General features: G+C 39.4%; 1 protein-coding gene across 1 annotated transcript in view; it reads right to left on the minus strand.

Moving 5' to 3' along the window:
* Nucleotides 1-395: 395 nt before the first annotated feature.
* gfra3 (GDNF family receptor alpha 3) overlaps nt 396-20,234 on the minus strand; it is a 30,815-nt gene continuing 10,976 nt past the window's right edge. The window contains exons 3-8 of the mRNA XM_053429417.1: nt 16,076-16,147; nt 15,145-15,499; nt 14,554-14,663; nt 12,566-12,700; nt 6,565-6,701; nt 396-1,518 (exon numbers count right to left, since the gene is read on the minus strand). Of these exons, the coding sequence (XP_053285392.1) occupies nt 1,303-1,518; nt 6,565-6,701; nt 12,566-12,700; nt 14,554-14,663; nt 15,145-15,499; nt 16,076-16,147 (1,025 nt within the window). The 3' untranslated portion in view covers nt 396-1,302. The remainder of the gene's footprint in view (nt 1,519-6,564; nt 6,702-12,565; nt 12,701-14,553; nt 14,664-15,144; nt 15,500-16,075; nt 16,148-20,234) is intronic.

Below are 20,234 nucleotides of genomic sequence, written 5' to 3' on the forward strand. Positions count from 1 at the left end.
CGGTCTGCACCAGTCACAACATTTCTTTAGTGACTCTTCACTCATTATGCTCCACACTCTGCTGGACTATAAAGAATGGATGTGGGTGTAGCTGACTGAGTGACAAGGTTAGATAGCAAAGTTGGAAGAGTGTTGGGATGTGAAATTAGTACCTCTGCAAATTACGAAAAAATTACTGAACAGATTTCCAAGTAATGTGGGGAGAGAGGCTAGAAAGCATTTTAATAATTTTTTGTCATTTTTGGACCAGTTGCCCAGGGATTTTAATGACAGAAAAAATCAGGCATTTTTTTCGAGAACAATAATGAGTGTGTGAAATGCCTTGTAATAACATTGTTAACATTCAATAGGTAATGATAGCTGCATCTCAAGTCAACATATTTACAAAACACCTGTAACATAAAAAGTAGCAATTTAATAGATAAAAAGATAAAAACAGAATTTTCAATAAAAGTCTGCAGCATCATAGTAGTGTGTAGTAGTGGACAGGCAAATTATAGATTCAATACATTTAAGTGTATGAGTTTAAGATGTTCCCTTTTGTAGATTCCCCATTAAAACAAACATACTGGATCTATTGTTTCTTTTTTTTCTGGGTATTCAGCTATTACCATTTGAATCTGCATCATGGATAATATATTATGAGAAAGGAGTAATAATCACACTTTAGGCTACTTCTGCTAGTCTATTGTAATGTCTAGAAACTGTAAAGTTTGATGTGACATATATTTACCTAACTTCCACTTTCCCCCAAACATCTTGGCAAATCACATCTATAAATTACAGGACATTCAAATCATCAGCTTTTGGGACATCTGTTTGGAGTTGTTGTCTGTATGACAGAGCAAGAATGTAGCCAATCAACACAATGACACACCTTAGCTAACATTGCCAGTGTTAACTTGCCAATAACTGAGCAGGCCTTTTCGAGTTGAATCAATATTTCTGGACCTACGTGTGGAACAGCAGCATGATGCTCATCGGTTGATGGCAGCTTGTGAAGGTCCTGCAACGGCAAGGTCTCCTATGCTCTCAGGACATGAATACACCACAGCAGCTGCAGTCAGACCATGTCGACCAAAGTGCTATTGTCAAAGGAGGGAAGGACGGAACGAGGGCAGGAGTGAAGAAGTGAGGGGATGCTACTGACAAAAGGTGAAGTCCATTTCTTCTTATAATTTTACTTCAATTAGTCCAGGACTGTTGGAGGGTCTGTTACATGTGAGTGTGTGTGTGTGTGTGTGTGTGTGTGTGTGTGTGTGTGTGTGTGTGTGTGTGTGTGTATTTGCGCTATCCCTCGCTCTACCCCCAGTTGAACGAGGCAGAAAGGAGCAGAAGGAGCAGTAGTATGGGTTTAGCAGGGCCGGTGTTGAGGGATGCAGCCACCCCAGTCCCAGAGGAGCCCAGGTTGGAGACAGTGGCCCTCTCTGAGTACAGCGGGATGACGTCGAACTGGTCGCCTTCATCACCTTCCTCCTCTATCTGTGTCAAATCCTCTTCTTCCTCGCTCTCCACCACCTGGCAAGGAGGAGACTGTAAGTCAAAGCTGGTGGGGATGTCAGCATTTTCACATTTTACAGTGCTTAAAAAAAATGCTATTACAATGTTCACCCAAACGTTCAGAAAGTCCATGGTAAAGATCTACTTTGATTTCTCTAATATGTGTAGATCTGTGTGTCGGGTACACTCATTTAATTTGGTCAAACTGTATTTGTATTCGATAATAAAACTTAAAATGATTAGAAAGAATGAATTCTCTATATATTCAATTTGACATGAAATTTGATTAGTTCTATCACTGAATTTTGTCTTATTTCTGTTTTGTATTTACTGCATGTATGCAGTCACACACACTCAATAACTGATTCCGAGGCAGGGATCAAACCAGAGGATTTAAAAAGAAGAAACAAGCCCAGCATAAACCAGTTCATCCTTAATTATTGCATTCTTGTTGCATATCACATCCCTCTTACATTGCTCTTGCTTAATGTCCTTCTACAATTTATGCATTTTCAAACAAAAACGTTGTATGGCTGCAACCTTGGGCCTTTACATGGGCTTGTGTTTTTTTTTTGAGGTATGGTATGAGGAATGTCCAGCTTTCATGCATGAAACCAGAGATAACAAGTTCTTGCAGTCAACCAATATGATTGTAGGACTGGTGTCTCCTTCTATCATTCCTGCTGAAAGAAGGGAACACTTCTGTCCTGTGGTTTTCCAGTGATAATTGGAGCGAAGAAGAGTATAATTATGAATGTCCATGTGGACTGCAACCTTTCCACCAACTTGTGTTAGAGCTCAGAACAATGAATACCCTGCCTGATGCCTTTAAAGCCTATTTCTGCCATATTATACCCATGCACAGTATTCTGCCATTACGCCACCAATAGTATACATTGTTTTGTTGCACCTGCCTTAACGCTGCTGCTGGTCTCTGATCTGCAGTGACAGTCCAAAACAATTCAAGCCTTCCCAGCTTCCCAACCACCCACCTCCCTAATGTCCATGATGGATAACATTTCTGTGGACTTGCATGCTTCCCTGACTTGTCTCAATGCACTCTGGTACGTAAATAGTCTTCCTGTAGGAACTAGCAGCGGAGGAGAGTGAGCTGAAGGAGAGGACAGCAGGCTCAGGCACTCCTGTGTTGGACCACGATACTGCAACACCATGGGAGGGCATCCAAATGGCAACTGATAATCCAGGCATTTGCAGTGGAACCAGGCCCAAGGCGGAGGTGTATAGTTCCACACCAAACCAGCCATTTAATCTTCGTCTGAATATGACTGTCCGTCTAATTTCAGCACTGGCCATCTCCATTTGCATTTGATGAGTTGATCCGATAACTTTCATGAGGCTACAGTAGCAAGCTGTGGTTTGCTGCATGTGCGTCACTCAGAAAGTAGCTCTGACTGGCTAATTAACCTCTCTCTAGAGCTCCAGAGAGAAGCAAGTAAGAGATGTAATACAATTTTGAGCTGGTTTTTGGCGGAAATAAATCTTCTTATGTATATCAAAACTTCAAAAAAAACATATCAAAAGTTTGAAATATGGGACCTTTAAATGTGTTGTGTGTTCATTTTTGATCAACAGAAGTCTTTGTTCGAAACTTTTATAGCTATTGATGAATATGATACACTGCTAAGTTATGCCCAGCTGTTCATCCTCAATTTAGGCAGCAGCATCTGGAGGAGCCCAAGGCCCATGCTAGGATCTTGTGTGCAAATAGTTATTTTACTGATAATAATATTCTGTTCTATCATTCCATTGAAATACTGCCTCTGATGCCTGCTTGCTTTATGCAGTTTATATTTTTGATTGGTTTTAACTTTTCATCATCTAGTGTGACAGCTGCAGAAGCCGTAAACAAGGCAGTTATCCAGTTTTCCTTCAGGGTGCAGATATTAATTATAGGTATGTTAGTATCCCCTTTGTATTGATTTGAAAATTATTTAGTTAATTATTTGTGAAAAGGATTCCAGTCAGTATTATGTACAGTCTTTGACAATCATTTAAGATGGAATGTTAAAAATATACAGCCTGACCAACAGAGTGAGCCTCCTCTGATCAACATCAACTTTCATAAGGTTTGCACAGCTATTCTTAGTCACTATCTTTTATTAACAGTCTTATAACTTTAATCTACTACTATTATATCTTATTGGTGGTGGACCTCAAAACCGCAGTGACATTTTTAATTAATGTTAAAGATAACTGGGCTAAAGAGTATACAGAACATTTATAAATATGGTTACAGTAATGAAAAGTCCCTCACTCCACCTTCGTGCCAACTTCCTACAAACTATTCCGCGACAGATCATATTATATGTAATTATTCAACTTCTGATAACAGAGAGAGAGAACCAAAAACGAGCTCAGTGCATAGCTTGTGATACCAGAAAAGAGAGCAGTCAAAAAAGCTGTAGAGACCAAGTTGATCAAATAAAGGCTCTTATGCCTATTAGTAACTCTAACAGAGGCAATAGAATGGAGCTACAATCATGCCAAAACCTAACAAACAAACAAAACAAGTTTTTACTAATTTCCTACCATTCACTAATGCATTTTATTTAGCCAACACAAAATGCACCTGTCAAACAAATATACTACATATTTCTAATAAATGAAACAAATAGCCTTCCGCTTTACAAATACAAAATATATATCCCATTAAGACAAAAAGCAGATATTCTACAAGTATGACACAAAATATATTAAGTGACTTTTGTCATGATTTTTCCGGTGTTGTGTCATATTGAGGATTTCTCACACATGTACTGAGTAATTCAACTTCCAGGCAACAACAGCAGGTTGTGTCATACTTGTAAAATATCACTCTTTTTATTTAGAGTGAATCAATTGTTTTATACATTTACATGGGGAAGGCTATTTGTTTCTGAAGCATAATTTTTTTGAAATATGTAGTGTATTTTGCAAGTGAATGGTGTGGAATTTGAATGTGTTTGTCAAGATTTTGCATGAATTTAGCTCCATACATTAGTCAGTGGTAAATAAATCCCCGACACCTAAAGGAAATGTCTACTTGTGCCTTGACTTGAAACAAATCTGTTTTTGACATATATGATTTGTCCACATCTAAATACCAGTGTGTAGAAAGTTCACAAAGGCAGGATGAAACACCCTGATGAAAAGTGGATGATGAATCTTTTCTGAAAACTTTTGTTATGTCGAACACAGAAAAATGAACATGAAAAGAAAAGACAAAGTCCTGTGAAGAAAAAATAGCCAGTTTTATATAACACCTGGGCCATTTACTACCTGGAGTGGGTTAGATTGCAGATCACTGGTTTTGGAAAACTACAAAAAATTTTGGATGCAGTTACCTCAGTTTGTCGTGACGTGGGACGTGAGTGTGCACTGTTATATGATGGACCTCTTAGAACAATAACTTGTTATTGGTAGAATTATGTTTCTCTAGACTGAATCTTGGTGAATGCACAGTGGCATGTCAAATATGTTCACAGGGCAATTGTGTTATGATTGTAGTTGCTTCTTTTATTTTCCTCTCACTTTTCAACCCTGCCGCCTTTTGGGAATTGGTTGGAGGTGTGATTGCTTGTGTAACAAGAGGCCGTTGTTATTTTAATACTTAAAATAATTTATTTTGGATGTTTTCTTTTGGTTGAAGTGTTCAGCTACTTGCATCTCTACTGCACTTGTGTCCGTCCTGGGAGAGGGATCCCTCTCATGTGGCTCTCACTGAGGTTCTATCTTTGTTTTTGCCGTACTCTTGTTTAGGGTTAGGGACAGAGGATGGCGCACCTTGGTAAGCCATATCAAATAAATTGTGATTTGTGAATATGGGCTGCACCAATAAAATTGTATTTATTGAATAATTGATTTGATGCATACATACATGAGTATCTCTGCAAATAGTAAAATTAAGGAACGCAAAATGACATCCCACCTTACTACACATTCTCTGCAGAAATGTAACGTTTAAAACAAATAGCACTCATCTCTGCCTTTGAATGTGACGTTTTTTAGTTCCACTGCTGGAGAGGATGCTTATCTTTTTGAAGTGAAACCTTTCAAACTCTGGAAAAATCACTTTAGAGAAACAAGCAAAAGCTCCCCTGAAGAAACAAGCAGCTGAGTGACAGACAGATCAGGAGATGTCGAGCAGGTGAGTAAAAGAAGAAAAGGTGGGATGGAGTGATTGAGGAACAAAGAAAGGAGAGTAGAGGGGGATTTTGGGTGGAAGAGAAAGAGGTGGGAGACATATGGGCATGAATAAATTCATACTAATGAAGCTTGACTGATGCACTGCTTCCAACCAGCACCTCATCTAATCCATTCAGTGGGAGAGAGACACAGACGGACAGAGAGCGTGAGAGAGAGATAGAGAGAGCGAGAGGAGGAGGGCAACTGAGGAGGAGAGAGTTGGAATCCCCTCTTGTCTGGAGGCCAAGATTATCTCGGGCACTGAGGCATATTGGGAGCCACGGAGCCACAGCCATACCAGTCTGGCCAAGGTTACAGTAGCCAGCAGGTCCACAATTGGATTGGGCACTATTTAATGGTCAGTATTGGACAAGGGCAGCTTATACAGCTAGCATATGTTGACAGCACTTTTCTGCATCTCTGTGTGTCTGTCAGTGTCTGTACGTTACTGAGTTGGCAGACTCACATTATCTAACAGGACAGAATTCAAAACTCTTTACCTCAGATACTGCACCCCAGGCTACTGATTTTACTTTCCCTTTCTCTTTTTTCTTTATGAATCTTTTGAGGGTTGTTATTGACACAACAGTTTATTAAGTTAAAAGCAAGAAAATGTACTTTTACATGCAAAAAACACATTGTTGTGAAAAAACATACTTTCCACAGCACCAGCACCAACTTCTCCTTCATGGCAAGGGGGGGATGGGAGGGGCTTGAAAACATAATGGTCAAATGACCACAAATGTGTCCCGTTGCCTAGATACAGGGGGTGTCTCACATGACCCGATGTCCCACATTACCCCGCTCTCCCCTACTTGCAGAACCTTTGCAACCTTCACCAAGATATATAGGAGTTGTTTGTGATTAAAGTGTACTCACAATGTTGTTGTGTTCAGGCAGGTGGTTGTTGCTCAGCAGCTCGTCCTCCTGATCAAATGGGGAGGGCCTGGGAGCAGGAGGGGGGGTGACGTCTGCGGGCATGGAGCCAGGGCTCCCCATCCAACTGATAGAATTACCTGCATAGAGACACAGCATCGTCAGTGCCAGTGTGTGTGTGTGTGTGTGTGTGTCTGTGTGTGTGTGTGTGTGTGTGTGTGTGTGTGCTGGCTCAGCTGGACTGCTGTGAAGCTGGGTGGGCGTGAAACTTCATATCTATTTGGCAGCTTTATTGTTCGAGCTGTCGGCAGTTTGATGAATCACAGAGCTTTATGGGAAGTGCATTGATGCATTGATCCAGACTTTATTGTTTGGACATAGCAGGCTCAGTGTGTATTGACAGTTTGATTGACAGCTGCTGTGACTGAGTGGCAGCCAGAGGTCTTTAGCCTCTAGCGTTTCATGTCACACCTCTTGAGCCCTGTAGAAGCCTCTTGCTACAGACACAGACTGTAAAACCCTGTTTATACCTGGCAGTTTTAATACGCCACCTGGCATCGGAATGCATCTCCAAATGTGTCTTGACTGGCTCTAAAAACATCCATCATTTTAGATTGCAAAGACCAAATGGAATTTATTTTTTTAAACATAGGGATGTAGAAAAAATCGGCATGTTTAACACCCAACATGTTTAACACCCTTGTACTGGAACTCTTTGGGCTTTCACCAATTTTTAAATGTTGTTTAGGCAAAGCAAGCGATTTTCAATTTGAGAATGCAAATGAGTAAATTCATCGGTTGAGTAGGTGGTCTTTCAATGTGCTCCAGAGTACATTCCTTGACATCCTGCTAGAAGAGTGTGGATATAGACAGACCAGACCTCCTGTGGTCTGTGTGATCAGATCTCAAAACATCCTCAATGCATTGTGGCCACATTCACACCTGAACTCAAGAGCTGTCCACTTGGGATCAGATGACGCAGGACACATGCTAATTCTAGTTATGAAAAAAGGTCTGACACCCTTGTGAATGCTTATGCTGTATAGCTGATATATAAGAAGCAGAGATCGGTTCAAGCTGTGATCATCGCTGCAGGAGCCTACCACCCAGACAGATTCAGCAGACATCACACCAAAGTCTTTTTTCTCAATTATTCCCTTTGAGCTGTTCCTCAAAGTATCATTAACGGTGACACATACATTCTGATTTCATAATTCTGAGGCTGAGATACATTTTTAAAACAGGCTTCATATGAACAATAACTTAGAAAACAATAGTTTACATGACTTCAAATGGGACTTTCTATATTTTCAACAATCCCCCAATTCTTTATCTAAATTGCTTCTTAAGATTTAAGAGATAAATGGCATGTGGAGGATCATGAGCTGTAATGCATTCCATCATTAAAATACAAGAACAATAGTGTTGTGGACATCTGATCGACAGAGTTCCCCAAAGAATGTTTAATGTGGTTTACTGTACACTGAGGTTTGGCAACAACAGCAGTGGCAGGGGTTAAAAGCAGATGTTTTGATTAGATCAGGAAGTTCTCCGTAGACGGTGAAAGTGATGTGAATTATCGCACATCGAGAGGTGAAGCAAACGAGAAAGTTCCTCACTATATATTTTTCATACAAAAATATGAAGCACAAAATAAAATGAGGGTTTATAGAAAGAATGGGAAATGTTAAGTATCGTACCAGAAGATTAAAATGATATTGTACATCTGTTGTACAGGGCTGGAGAGAGGGTGTGGTAAGCGGGACATGGTCAGCCTCTTAGTGCAGGTTTTTGTTCGAGTGTCTGTACAGGCACAATGACACCAAATCCGAGAACAATACTATGATGACAACACTGCAGGCAGGCAGCACATTCACTTTACTGCAAGAAGCAGGCAGATTAAATCAATTACAACGTATTTATAATGAAATTTAGAGGCTTGGTGGAGCATTGTAGCACAGTGGTTAGCTGTGGTTAGCAGATTGTATTGTGGTTATACTATTCTGTTGTCTCTTACCTTACTATCTAAAGTGCTTTGAGGTAATGTATGGTAAGATATACATATACCACTATACTTAATAAAATGTTATTAAATTAAATAGCACTGTTGCCTCACAACACAATGTTTGGTGTTTGACCTCCCAGTTCAGCCATATGATCCCCGATTAAAGGACAATGTTAGACAAGTTTTCAGGATCCCCCTACAGACGGGAAGTGTGATTCAGATTTTTATCAATGGTGCAAATACAAGTGACATGTGAGCCTACCCTTCAACAGTAGCAGACGTGAACATTTGTTGACGAGCTGAAAGGAAAAACATCAGAAGATAAAGAACTATGTCAACTGGAAGTTGTATGGATAACCAGGGAGAACACGACTATACTAGGGCAGTTCAGATCCATCTCACTTCTTAGCAAAGAGGGAAATATGCTTTTCAGTATAAAACGGTCCCTGGTGCTCAATAAAAATGTGCATCGATCAGCTCTGGTTATCTTTCTTCACTGGAAAAATTAAGAAAATAGACTTCTTTTAAAAAAAAGAGTTTTTTAAGAGCTTTTATGGCAATTATTTGATAGTAAGGAGAGAGAGTTTAGTGGTGAAAAGGCGGGCAGAGAGAATGGGGCACGACATGCAGCAAAGGGCCGCAGGCTGGGATCGAACCTCATGGGGCGGCAGCTCTACCAGGGGGGCTTATTATTTCTAAATTTAAGTAATCTTCCAATTACATCTCTTCAAATCGGTGCAAGGGGCAGTGACATCTCTCACTAACTATACAGCACACAGATGTTGCCCTAAGTGAAAATGGCAGAAGTGAAACTTTATTATAATAAGACTTTATTAAAGATGATGCTGACAATGTTCATAGCCTCAAGTGGCGTACAACTTTTGCATGTAAGAACAGAAACAAGAGCAGCATCTAGTCCATCACATTCAGAGACAGTTTACAAATACCAAGCTTTATTTGGTTCATCTGTCATTGCCCCAAACTTTATGTTTGCAAGCAACTGGAGGCCATATACAGAGCAAAAAAATTAACTCAAACTAAATTATAAACATATAGTTATATTCAGTGTTATCACTAGCTAACCGATTGTTGTGGGCTCCTTCACAACTGTCATTCCAAAATTCACAGTTTCAGATCAGTGAGAGCAACGGCATATTTTACTGATTTATGGGCAGGCAAACTACCCCACTGATAAAGTCTGTAACAGTTACAAAACTTGCTTTTTTCTTTTCTTTTTAAAAGATTTTTAACAATCACATCTAAATTTCTTTATTCAAATTAATATTATTGCACTTTCATACTCAAATGTAATTTTATATACAAGAGAATAAGGCTCTTAGCTCATTCCTGCGAACAGATCAGTATCAAGCCTGATAACTCCAGGGCCATGGTATTGAAGAGACAGAAAGCAGTTTCAGTTATTTTAAGATGGCATTGCAATCCAATCAATTACTGTGAAACCAGTCCAGAGTCTCTGCAAGATCATTGATTGTAGCAGCAATCCAGGCAACAAACATAGAGCTTGAGATTGGCCTCAACCACAATGGACTGGCCTACCAGGTAAATTTAAGGCTTGGATTTGCCAATCTGGTGATCGGGTAGAGTCCACACAATGGGTTTCAGTTCAAGGCCTACACAAGACTAAAAAACAGTTCTAGAGTTTTTCTTAAGCCACACATGCTGAAGCCAGCCTAGAGTTTTGTCCCCTATTGGTTGATGATTCCCCTGTGTCCTTCAGGGACCCCCACTGTGTTTCTAGACGCCCACTGAGGTTGAATGGTCCCATTAACTTAATCATCCATTTCGAATCACGTGAGTGTACTACCATCTTGAATTCGGCCAGACTACGTCACCAAGTGACTGCGTTTTTACGCCATTGCCACTCCCCCTTTCTCTCACACACACGCACACACACACACACACACACAAACACACACACACACACACACACACACACACAGAGACTCACCCATACCCACACATAGATGTACCACTGGTATTACATGTTTGTTCTAAATTGTGATAAGTGCTGCTGTCGTTATCTGTGATATAGTGGAGTTTTGTTAGAATAGTAATCATTGATTTATATTGATGTTATTGTCTTTAAATAGATTCTAGTGTAATTAAAGTATCTGTATCTTGTGATTATTTATGCATATGTATGTGAATACAGCTGGATTATGACCTGTGCTCAAACTTAAAAACCATTCATTGTTCATTATACAATCATTAATATTAAATATTGAGTTTAGTAATTGAACGTTTATAAACTGAGACTGATCCTTACAGATTGATTGATTGTTACCAGGGTGGTGCCCCGTCGTCGATAAATAATAATTACAGATTGTATTATTCTTAATTGATGATTTTATTGTTTTCATTCATTATTTAACTATTCTTAATTGATAACCGGATCATTTCTAATTGATTCTTTTATTATTCTTAATTGATAGCTTTATAATTTTTAAAGCTATTGGGAGCCTTCCCACAGCTGGCATTGATAAGGTGGTAAGGACAGTAGCTATCTAACCCTGAATGTGATGTGGTAAAGTGTTGAGATCAGCAGTTAGCCTGCTTACATCTGTGTGCAAAGTGGGAGCCGCAACTGGACTTAAGGGGGGGGGGGGGGAGTTTATCTGTAGACAAGGCTCCAGATGTCTTTGGATTAGCTGCAGTGAACCAAGGACCAATGTTCCTGGGACCATGGGCATCGCCTGGCTTGGGCATTAAGGGCTGTATCCCCGGAAGCTTTCCCTTAAGCCATGAATACTTTTCAGTCGCCTCCTTCACTGGTACATCAGTTTGCAACTGAACATAAACAAGTGGTGAATGCACATGTTGGATGTGTAAAGTTTTTCTTTTAATTTCAGAATCTGTGTTATCAGATTAGGATGTCCTCACTGTATGTGCCAGCAGCCCAGCTCACTCTGTTGTTGTTGTTGTTGTTGTTGTAAATGTGTCCGAGCAGAGAATCTCCAGCTGCGTTTAAATGTGAGGAAAAAAATGCCGGGTAGAGATATCACTGAGACTGCAAAAGCAGAAAGCCATCAAGACCAACATGGAAGCAGATAAATGGTTCTTCAGATGGTTTTGGGTCAATGGTGATTTGTGGGCCCAAGTTACTGGGCTACAAAACAGGATCTGATCAACCCTAGCTGGGTGAATGTATGATGTTGAAAGACCTAAAACATCCAATAACCTCGCCAATGAGGATTTGTCTCAATGCATTGTAGGATATGTCTTTGATTCAATCAACCTACTACCCATTTTGGATTAAAGTGAACTTGTATCAAGTACCACAGTAGACACCTTAAAGTAATCTAATCATAAATTGCCTACAAACCCATAAGACCCATTAAGACCCAGTTTCAGGTGTTTCATGAATCAGTTATTTTGCAATAATTGAATTAAATGCATATTTATTTGGGAAAATACCTGCTTGGCGAGGCTCTCCTAACAGTTCTGCAGCCTCAAAGCCACACACAAAGTTGGCTATGATGCACTCACCATCATTTGAATTTTCTGCAACTTGAATCACAGCAAACCTCCTTACAATTCGGAGCATATGGGATAGTCTGTCTTGTGGAGACCTGGCCATCTTGCCATAATGACTCGCCCTTTGTCAAAGTTACTCGGATCATAACACCTGCCCATTTCTCCCAGTCAACCTATTGACCTCAAGAACCAACCAATCACTTAATGTCTAATATTTACCAGAACATAAAATGTCAATGTTATTTATTCAATCTTTAGGAGTCATATTTTTATGCTAATCATTAAGAAGCCTGAGAAACAGCAAGATTTGCCTTATGTCCATTGCAGGTGATAAGGAAATCCCGGTCTAGGATCCTGAAGCAGTTGACTGATTTTTTCAGTTGGTTAAACAAAAAATATGATTAACTGTCTGAAATTTGATCAAAATCATCTGATAAGATAATCTTCTGAGATAGCATATAAAATAGTATATGAAACATGTGGATAGACTTTAGACAGACTCACGCAGGCAGGTGTTTTCGGTGAACATACGCTGCAGTCGCAGACAGTCCTGCCACTGGTTACCACTGCCTTCACAGTTGCACCCCAGTGACACGTCAGCGGAGCTGTTACTGATGTAGTTGGGTGTCATGATGGTACCTGTAGGTGATAAGGGGCAAAATTTGTCAAAGGATTTACTTTTTTTTTTTTTCAACAATTCTTTATCATAGTAAATGCAAAATATTAATAAAGCAGCTGGAGACTAATCGTGCCATGGGCGAAAAGGCTGCCAGTATTGAACGGCTTCTCCACTGCTTTTAACTTTGAACAATTTGGGCACAAATCAGAAAAGGTTTCGTTAGTTTGGTTTTTTCAATTCCAGCTAAGCTTATCTGCAGAAAAAACATGATGTCGACTTCACTGAGGGTGCTGAAACAACATTTTCAAACTTAAACATGGGGTTTTCTGCTGATGCATCTTTGACGCAATTATAGAATCATATAACTCAGATTTTGAAAATGAACTTTTACCACTTAAACTTAAAAACGTTCCAACATTTTGAGAATTACATTTTGCTTAGTTTCCAAGGTCAAATAAAAAATGGAAGGGGTTAGGGTATCTTTAAATGTGCCATATTTAGTAACTGTAGTCCCTGAACCTAAAATAATGCAAGATTGAAACTACACTGTTTTTTAACATAATTTATAAACATGCAGAACAATAATACCATGAAAGTTGCATGTTTTTTAGACACAAGACTGCATCCAGGAATACACATGTATTCATAAATCAACAGGTTTTAATAAACAAGTTTTGTGCCGGATCATTTCCCTTCATCTGTGCATATTGTACTAAATTTATTATCAATACACACTAGTAATATGTTAGTGGAAAAGAATTAGCAAGTTGTTGGATAAAATTCTTTTAAATTTATGAAAAATGTTAGCAAGTCAGCATTATGTTTCTTCCAACTGTTTTTATCCAAATGGTAAATGTTTTTGTATTTATATAGTGCTTTTCTAGTCTTGATGATCACTCAAAGCGCTTTACAGTACAGTTTTACATTCACCCATTCACACACACATTCATACAGTGCATCTATTCACAGCACTTTGTTATTCTATGGGGGGGCCATTCAGGGTTCAGCATCTTGCCCAAGGACACTTCGGCATGTAGATGGGTCAGACTGGGGATTGAACTGCCGACCTTCAGGTTGCAGGACGACCACTCTACCCCTCAGCCACAGCCGCCCACATTGCAAATCAGTAGAATAAACTATTTGTAGAAGAAATGGTTGAACTTTTCCAATTCATATTAGAATGGTATACAACTACTAGAGTTGAATTCTGTAGTGGAAAACAGAAAACTTCTCAATTTTTTTGTGTGTCTGTGAGTCTAATAGAAAAACCACTATAATTTTCAGTATCCACAAATTTTGTAAGTGGTCATGGGTCTTCATTTTCTATCTTGCTGCTTCTCCTCCACTTCTGCTCTGTCTGATCAGCCCTTTCGCAAACTTACAACCCAATACTCTCCCAGTCGGTTCTATCTTTCCTCCTATCCACTCGTTGCATTCTGTGCAGCCAATTTTTGGTTGAGATTGCATATTATCAAATCTTTTTAAAGTTAAAGAGTCTATTCAAAATTTAATTTTGTTGTCAAGATGATTAACTGCAACTACTTTTTCATCTCTCTTAATTGCAGTCACTCCCCTCGGGCTTGCCAGTGTGTCTTAAAAAACAAATATCATAGACAAACTAACACCAGTCTTCCATGCAGGGTTGGTTCAGTTATGCGGGGCCACGGGTCAAGGGACTTTTAAAGAATTAGCTTCAATGATTAATAAAAAAATCGATATATGTAAAAACTTTAAATGGTCTTTATAAGTCACTTAAAAGCTTATCTGATATATAATCAAACTTTAAAAATTGCTTGTGTGCTAACACGACAGTAGCTGCTGTAGATGTGTAGATAGGTAACTACAAACACCCCCCCCCTCCCGCATTCCGTACCGATGAGTCCAGCATATGCTCGGAGACAGAGGCCTGCTGAGTCTTTCAGACAGCCGCTGGCCGTCAGAGGAGATGGCTGGCAGTTATTAAGGAAATCAGCAAGTCTGGACCTGGCAACAACACAAACAGCAACTCAACATCAAACAAGAAATGGGCAGGACATTTGAGTGTGAGTGTATGTTTGGGTGTGTTTGCGTTCATGTAAATTTAGGTACAGTGGGTTTCAGTCCCATGTTTTAAGGTACAGTTGAAGCAATAGCACATTTTAATGTATGTTGTTTTCTCTGTGTCAATATCACTTTTTTCCTTCATATTTTTGCCTTGGCCCCATTGTTCCCATGGCCTTTTCCCTTTAGATAGGACTGTAAGTGCATTTCAGGATAATAAATTCATATTTGGCTTATTTACATTCTTATGTATATGTACATTTATATATATATACACTATCAGTTGCTATGTTTTATGTGATTTTTATATATAGTATATACAGTTTATATATGTGATCAGTTCTGCAGTACATTTGAGCTGTCATGAAGACCTTTCAAATATTATAAGTTACTGATAATATAAGCCCCAAGTTTAAAGTCTCACCTGCAGAGGTCATCCCTTCGACAGAAACTCTGCTGATGGAGGCAGTTAAGTTGCAGTCCCTCCATCTCCTGGTAGGAGCAGGAGGGTACAATGGTTTTCCTTCTCCTCTCACCACACAGGGTGTTAGTGCAGGGGCAGAAAAGGACACCCAGGCTGTACTCCTCAGGCACCCTCTCCAGGAATCGCCGGAGGGCCCGGTGGCACTTGTGCTGGTTGCACCGGTTGGACCCAGGTACCCGCTTGGTGCAGGCCAGGACATACTCTGATCGCAGGGAGCCACACTTCTCGTACAAACCACAGTCCTGTGCCGCCTTCAGGCATTGGTTCTCACCATCCAGTTGCATGAAAGATGAGGCTGAGCAAGTGAGAAAAAGTTAAATTGGCAAAAACTGTATGAGTTTATCAGTGTGGCCCATGTTCTAAAAACAGAAATGAGGGTTTAAAAAAAATTTGGCCCCAGAATCAGCAGGGCAAAACGATATTGATTGACTGCATTTATTTTACTCAAGGGTCTACAGTGCATAATAATTTGCTTCAACAATCAGGGTTCAAATCCAGCACAGCAATTCCACCATAATGCAAATTAACAGCCTCAGAAAATAGTAGACCTATAATGTAATCTACAGTTCCCAACAACAGCAGACTGTGTGCGCAAGGAGAAACTCTGTGGCCATAAAGTGAGACAGAAGAAAGGGGAAACAAATGCAAAAAGCAGAGCTCCCTCAGTCATTAATTTATATTATCTATTGATTAATACAGCTTGTTTCATGAGCTGGCATTATTTGTAAGCCGCGTAGGACGGCTATAGAGCTGTCTGTCATTCCACATACATGTATAACTGATGGATGCTGATTCAAATCATGTAATCATAAGACAGACCACATGAATGACTGTGTGTATGTGTGTGCAAATATCCCAGAGTGTGTTTTACCTGCCACTAAGGAGGCCATGCGAGTGTCCTTTAGTGTGTCATCGTAGGGAGAGAGTTCCAGCTCATCCTCCCCTGGAGAAAAATAACACATTCACACAGTTATCAATCACAATGTGAACCACAATTGCATGAAAGGAACAAATCTATGACAAACACAGAGGTAAAGACAGCAAAGGGAAATAAAAGAAACACCAATAAAGCTCCTCATGACCTCTATTCAAAGCACTGCAAGGATGTCATCAGTGTAATTTGGAGTGAGACCAATAGATTAGAAATCATTAATAAAACATTGAAGCATTGGAACATTTGAAAAGGAATGAAATGCTGTTATGTGATGAGGCATATTAAAGCAGGGATGGTGCCATGACCCATAAGGGTGGGATATTTGAAACTGTGGATCACTCATGGAAATGTGTCCAGGTCACTCCCTCAAAGATTTGATAACCAAGGACAAACCAGCTCTGCAAATACAGATGATAGTAAAAGATGGAAAGAAAACAGGTGATAGCCACATAAAAAAGGGTAAAAGGCTGAATGGTTTCTATACAGTATCTTAAGATCTGTGAACAGAAATTCACAAATATTCAACAGTTAAAAATAAAGGTTTGAAGATTACTCTCTTAGAGTAGTAGATTACTGTCATTTCCCTTTCAGTGTCATCACACAATGAGTCAAGATTACATTCATCAGGATATAATGAAACAAGGCAGTGTAAAGTAATAGTGATGAAGTCAATATACAATATGATGGTGGTAGAAAACCATAAAGATAATGTTTGTAAACACGAGTCGTTTGTTCAGTATGTTCTAATCACCTAAATAATAAATAATTGATTCAACATCAAAACTGGCCTCCACAACCATGTTGCTCTGAGTGTAAAGTACACTATGCTGTTACATTTGATTCCATCTCTAAATTCAGTAGTGCAGTGTATCTTCTGGGACTGTTGACTTCTCAAACACGAATTAGGAGAACAAAGACCTCCCCCAGTATCCCCTGCAGTGCAGAGGGTCCCTGAAGGAAACGCTGTCTCTGCACATTTAGAAATTTAAACATCTTTGCATACATGCACAAGTCTTCAATTTTCTATTAGAAGCAAAGAGTAAGCACCAGTCTTGGATATCCTCTATATAGATACATATTAGGGCTGTGAAATGATTAAAATTTTTAATCAAATTAATCACAGGTTTCTATGGATTAATCATGATTAATCACATTACCGATTTTCTCGGAATATTTTTGTGAAAACAAGATTTATGACATTTAACTTTTCTTTTGTGCTGCAACTCAGCAGTTCTTCAGCAGTTATCATTGCTTTTCCATATGGAACATTAATATAATCTTCATCCTAAACAATATTCGGGCTCCTTAGCCATTGTGTTGTTGAATAAAACTTTTTTTTTTTTTTTTAAATCAAACAGAAATTATTTGAGCTTCTTAGCCATAGGATGGTTGACATTTTTTATATTTTTTGTCACACAACCATTAACCACACCATGATACAATCTAATGCCTCTAAAGGCCCTCTTAGCTACTCGTTCTTTAGCCAGTTGGTGAGGCAAACTAACTTGTTCAAATTCTCTGACAGTAAAGCTGACCGCTTCTTTTGCACAATGTGTCCTGCGAGTGAGTCTGGTTTGGCGCATTCCACTTGAACGCCCCTCGCCGACCAACACATGCTTCGCGTTGCGGTGGTTAAAGGCCAATGTATGCTTCTCCGTTTTGACGGACACGGACAGATAGGACCGCCCTCTCCAACGTGGAACGCCCTCTCCGTGCCTCTCCGAGGCTCCACGGAGAGCTTTTCGTGCAGCTCTCATTTTTCTAACTACACGTCGAAATGACGGAGAGCCCACGGATAGCACTTGGCTGTGATTGGTCCGCTAACGCCAGCATTTCGGAATGGAAACTTCCTGTTCTACACCTACATCACAATAAACCAAAATCACAACTACGACTCTATGATTAATGTGACAAGTGTGTTAAGCCAGCGGCGTTGTCCGGCTGACGGTGGCTGGTTAGAGCACTTACAGCATGTGTGTACGGTCACATACGGTTATAACGAACTTTGATAACGGGGCTAGCGGGCTAGCCACCATGCTAACTGCGGTGGGAACAGCGTAAAAACCCGCTGACTTTAATCCCACGGCTCTCATGACACTGTTTCTCAAACACCGTCAGGTTAGAAGCAAACACTTGGTAGTAGTTAGTATCGGGTGTCCGTGCTGACTGTGTGTGGAAGCTGGGGGGAAGCTAGCTGCCTCCGTGTAGCTTCAAGCTGTTGCAGCTTTTGAATTAGCAACGCAGTTTGGAAACAAGACCGGGGAACCGCTTCGTTAAGACACGATAACATAAGCATTATGACCCGCTGGGTGTCACTTTATTCAGCAAAAACTGTCGCGTCATCAACATCCTTTTTCTGTGAGTTGCCATCGTTCACTGTGTGTGATGAGCCGGGAGGACGTAAATAAACCAGCGTGGACTTCTTCTATATACCTCATGAGGTAGGCTTCTCTAAGCTCGACTTCAGTTTCGCCATCTACTAGTGCAGAGACGGCGGAATTGGAAGGTCCTTCTGCGCATGCGTTAAATGCGTTAAAAAAAAAAAAAAAAAATTAATCCTGTAATTTAATCATAACGCGTTAACGCGTTATTTTTCACAGCTCTAATACATATAAATCCACTCTGCATTATTTCATTTATTCAGTCAGACAATCCCTTTAAATGGCAACACAGCAACATGTACTGTGGATGATCAGGCTGTATTTTGCTTTATTTGCAGCTACAAAAGCATAATCTTTATTACTGCAATGTGACATACGTCATCCAGTACCTATTGTTTTTTCTTATTCTCTTCATTTGAGTCTTTGGACCTCTTTGTTGAAATATCTTTGTAACATATACTTGTTATACTATTAATAATTGAAGCATTCCAGCAACTGATCTAAGCTAAATTTGCCAACAGTCAGTTAGCCTCATGCCACTAACTTGGGCTGAGTGAAGCACAATTGCTCATCACATTGCAGCCATTATCCCCACAGCGGTAGACAGTGTCAACGACAGTTAAGGGATGCAAGATTATTGAAATTAAAAGTTTTTGTTGATAATGTTAACTGTTGATAACTACAATAATTATGTACATTTTAGTCTTTCAGTGCCCTGACTTTCCGAGCCTTAGGCCATAGAGGTTTTCTGTGTCACCTATGGCCTGAGTCGGCCCTGTTCACTGCGATTGAGTAAGGTGACCGCAGTAAGCAGCAGCAATGTAGTGGCAATGGCTTTACAGATAACAAAGCCTTTCTTAACTTGCTTGATATTGTCTTCTCTCAACAAATCATCAGCTGTCATAAAAATGCTGCTAAGAAGGAGCCAAAGCCGAAATTTCAGTCAATAGTTTAATGCATAGATATCTACGCATTAACCACACTGTTAAACCTGTTCATGACAGTTCCCATATACATTACACTGGTGATTTCTTAACTAGGGCTGGGTATCGCCACTGATTTCCCAAATCGATTTGTTTCTGATCCACAAGGTCTCGATTTGATTCTTGGTTAAATTAGGGATTGTTTAAATTTACAATACCATAATTCTTGGATATGTTTCACTATGAAAGGAAACCTCAAACTTGGTGCATTATAACAAATATTAAGGCAGGCTTTTCATGACAACAAATTTTGTTGTTAGATATATTGTCCAAGAAAATATTTTGATAAATTATATTATTGTTATCACTTAAAAACAATTTTATACTACTGATATACTGATAAGGTAATAGCATAAACCTACAAGTACAACCTGTTTAAGGAAAATGAACTTAATTTTTAAGAATATTCAGTCTGAAATTTGAATTAAAAGGAAAATATATTAAAATATCATAAACATAAATAAAATAAACAAAACATGACTTAAACAATGAATAAAATGGACTCTCAGGCCCTGTTAACATAAATTGCTCTAGAATAAATATCAAACAAGAACGATATGGTTATGGTTTACATGAGCATTTAGTCCTGTATCGTATTAGGTTAGTATTTCAGAGTTCCCTTAAGGTGTGTGTTTTTCTGGGTCTGTATTTGTACGTGTCTGTATACCTCTGATAAGTGTTGGTGTTTATTGTTACAGTGTAAAGAGAGCACAGGTGTGAAGGTACAAACTT

The sequence above is a fragment of the Pleuronectes platessa genome, chromosome 8 (assembly GCF_947347685.1).
Source record: "Pleuronectes platessa chromosome 8, fPlePla1.1, whole genome shotgun sequence".
NCBI lineage: Eukaryota > Metazoa > Chordata > Actinopteri > Pleuronectiformes > Pleuronectidae > Pleuronectes > Pleuronectes platessa.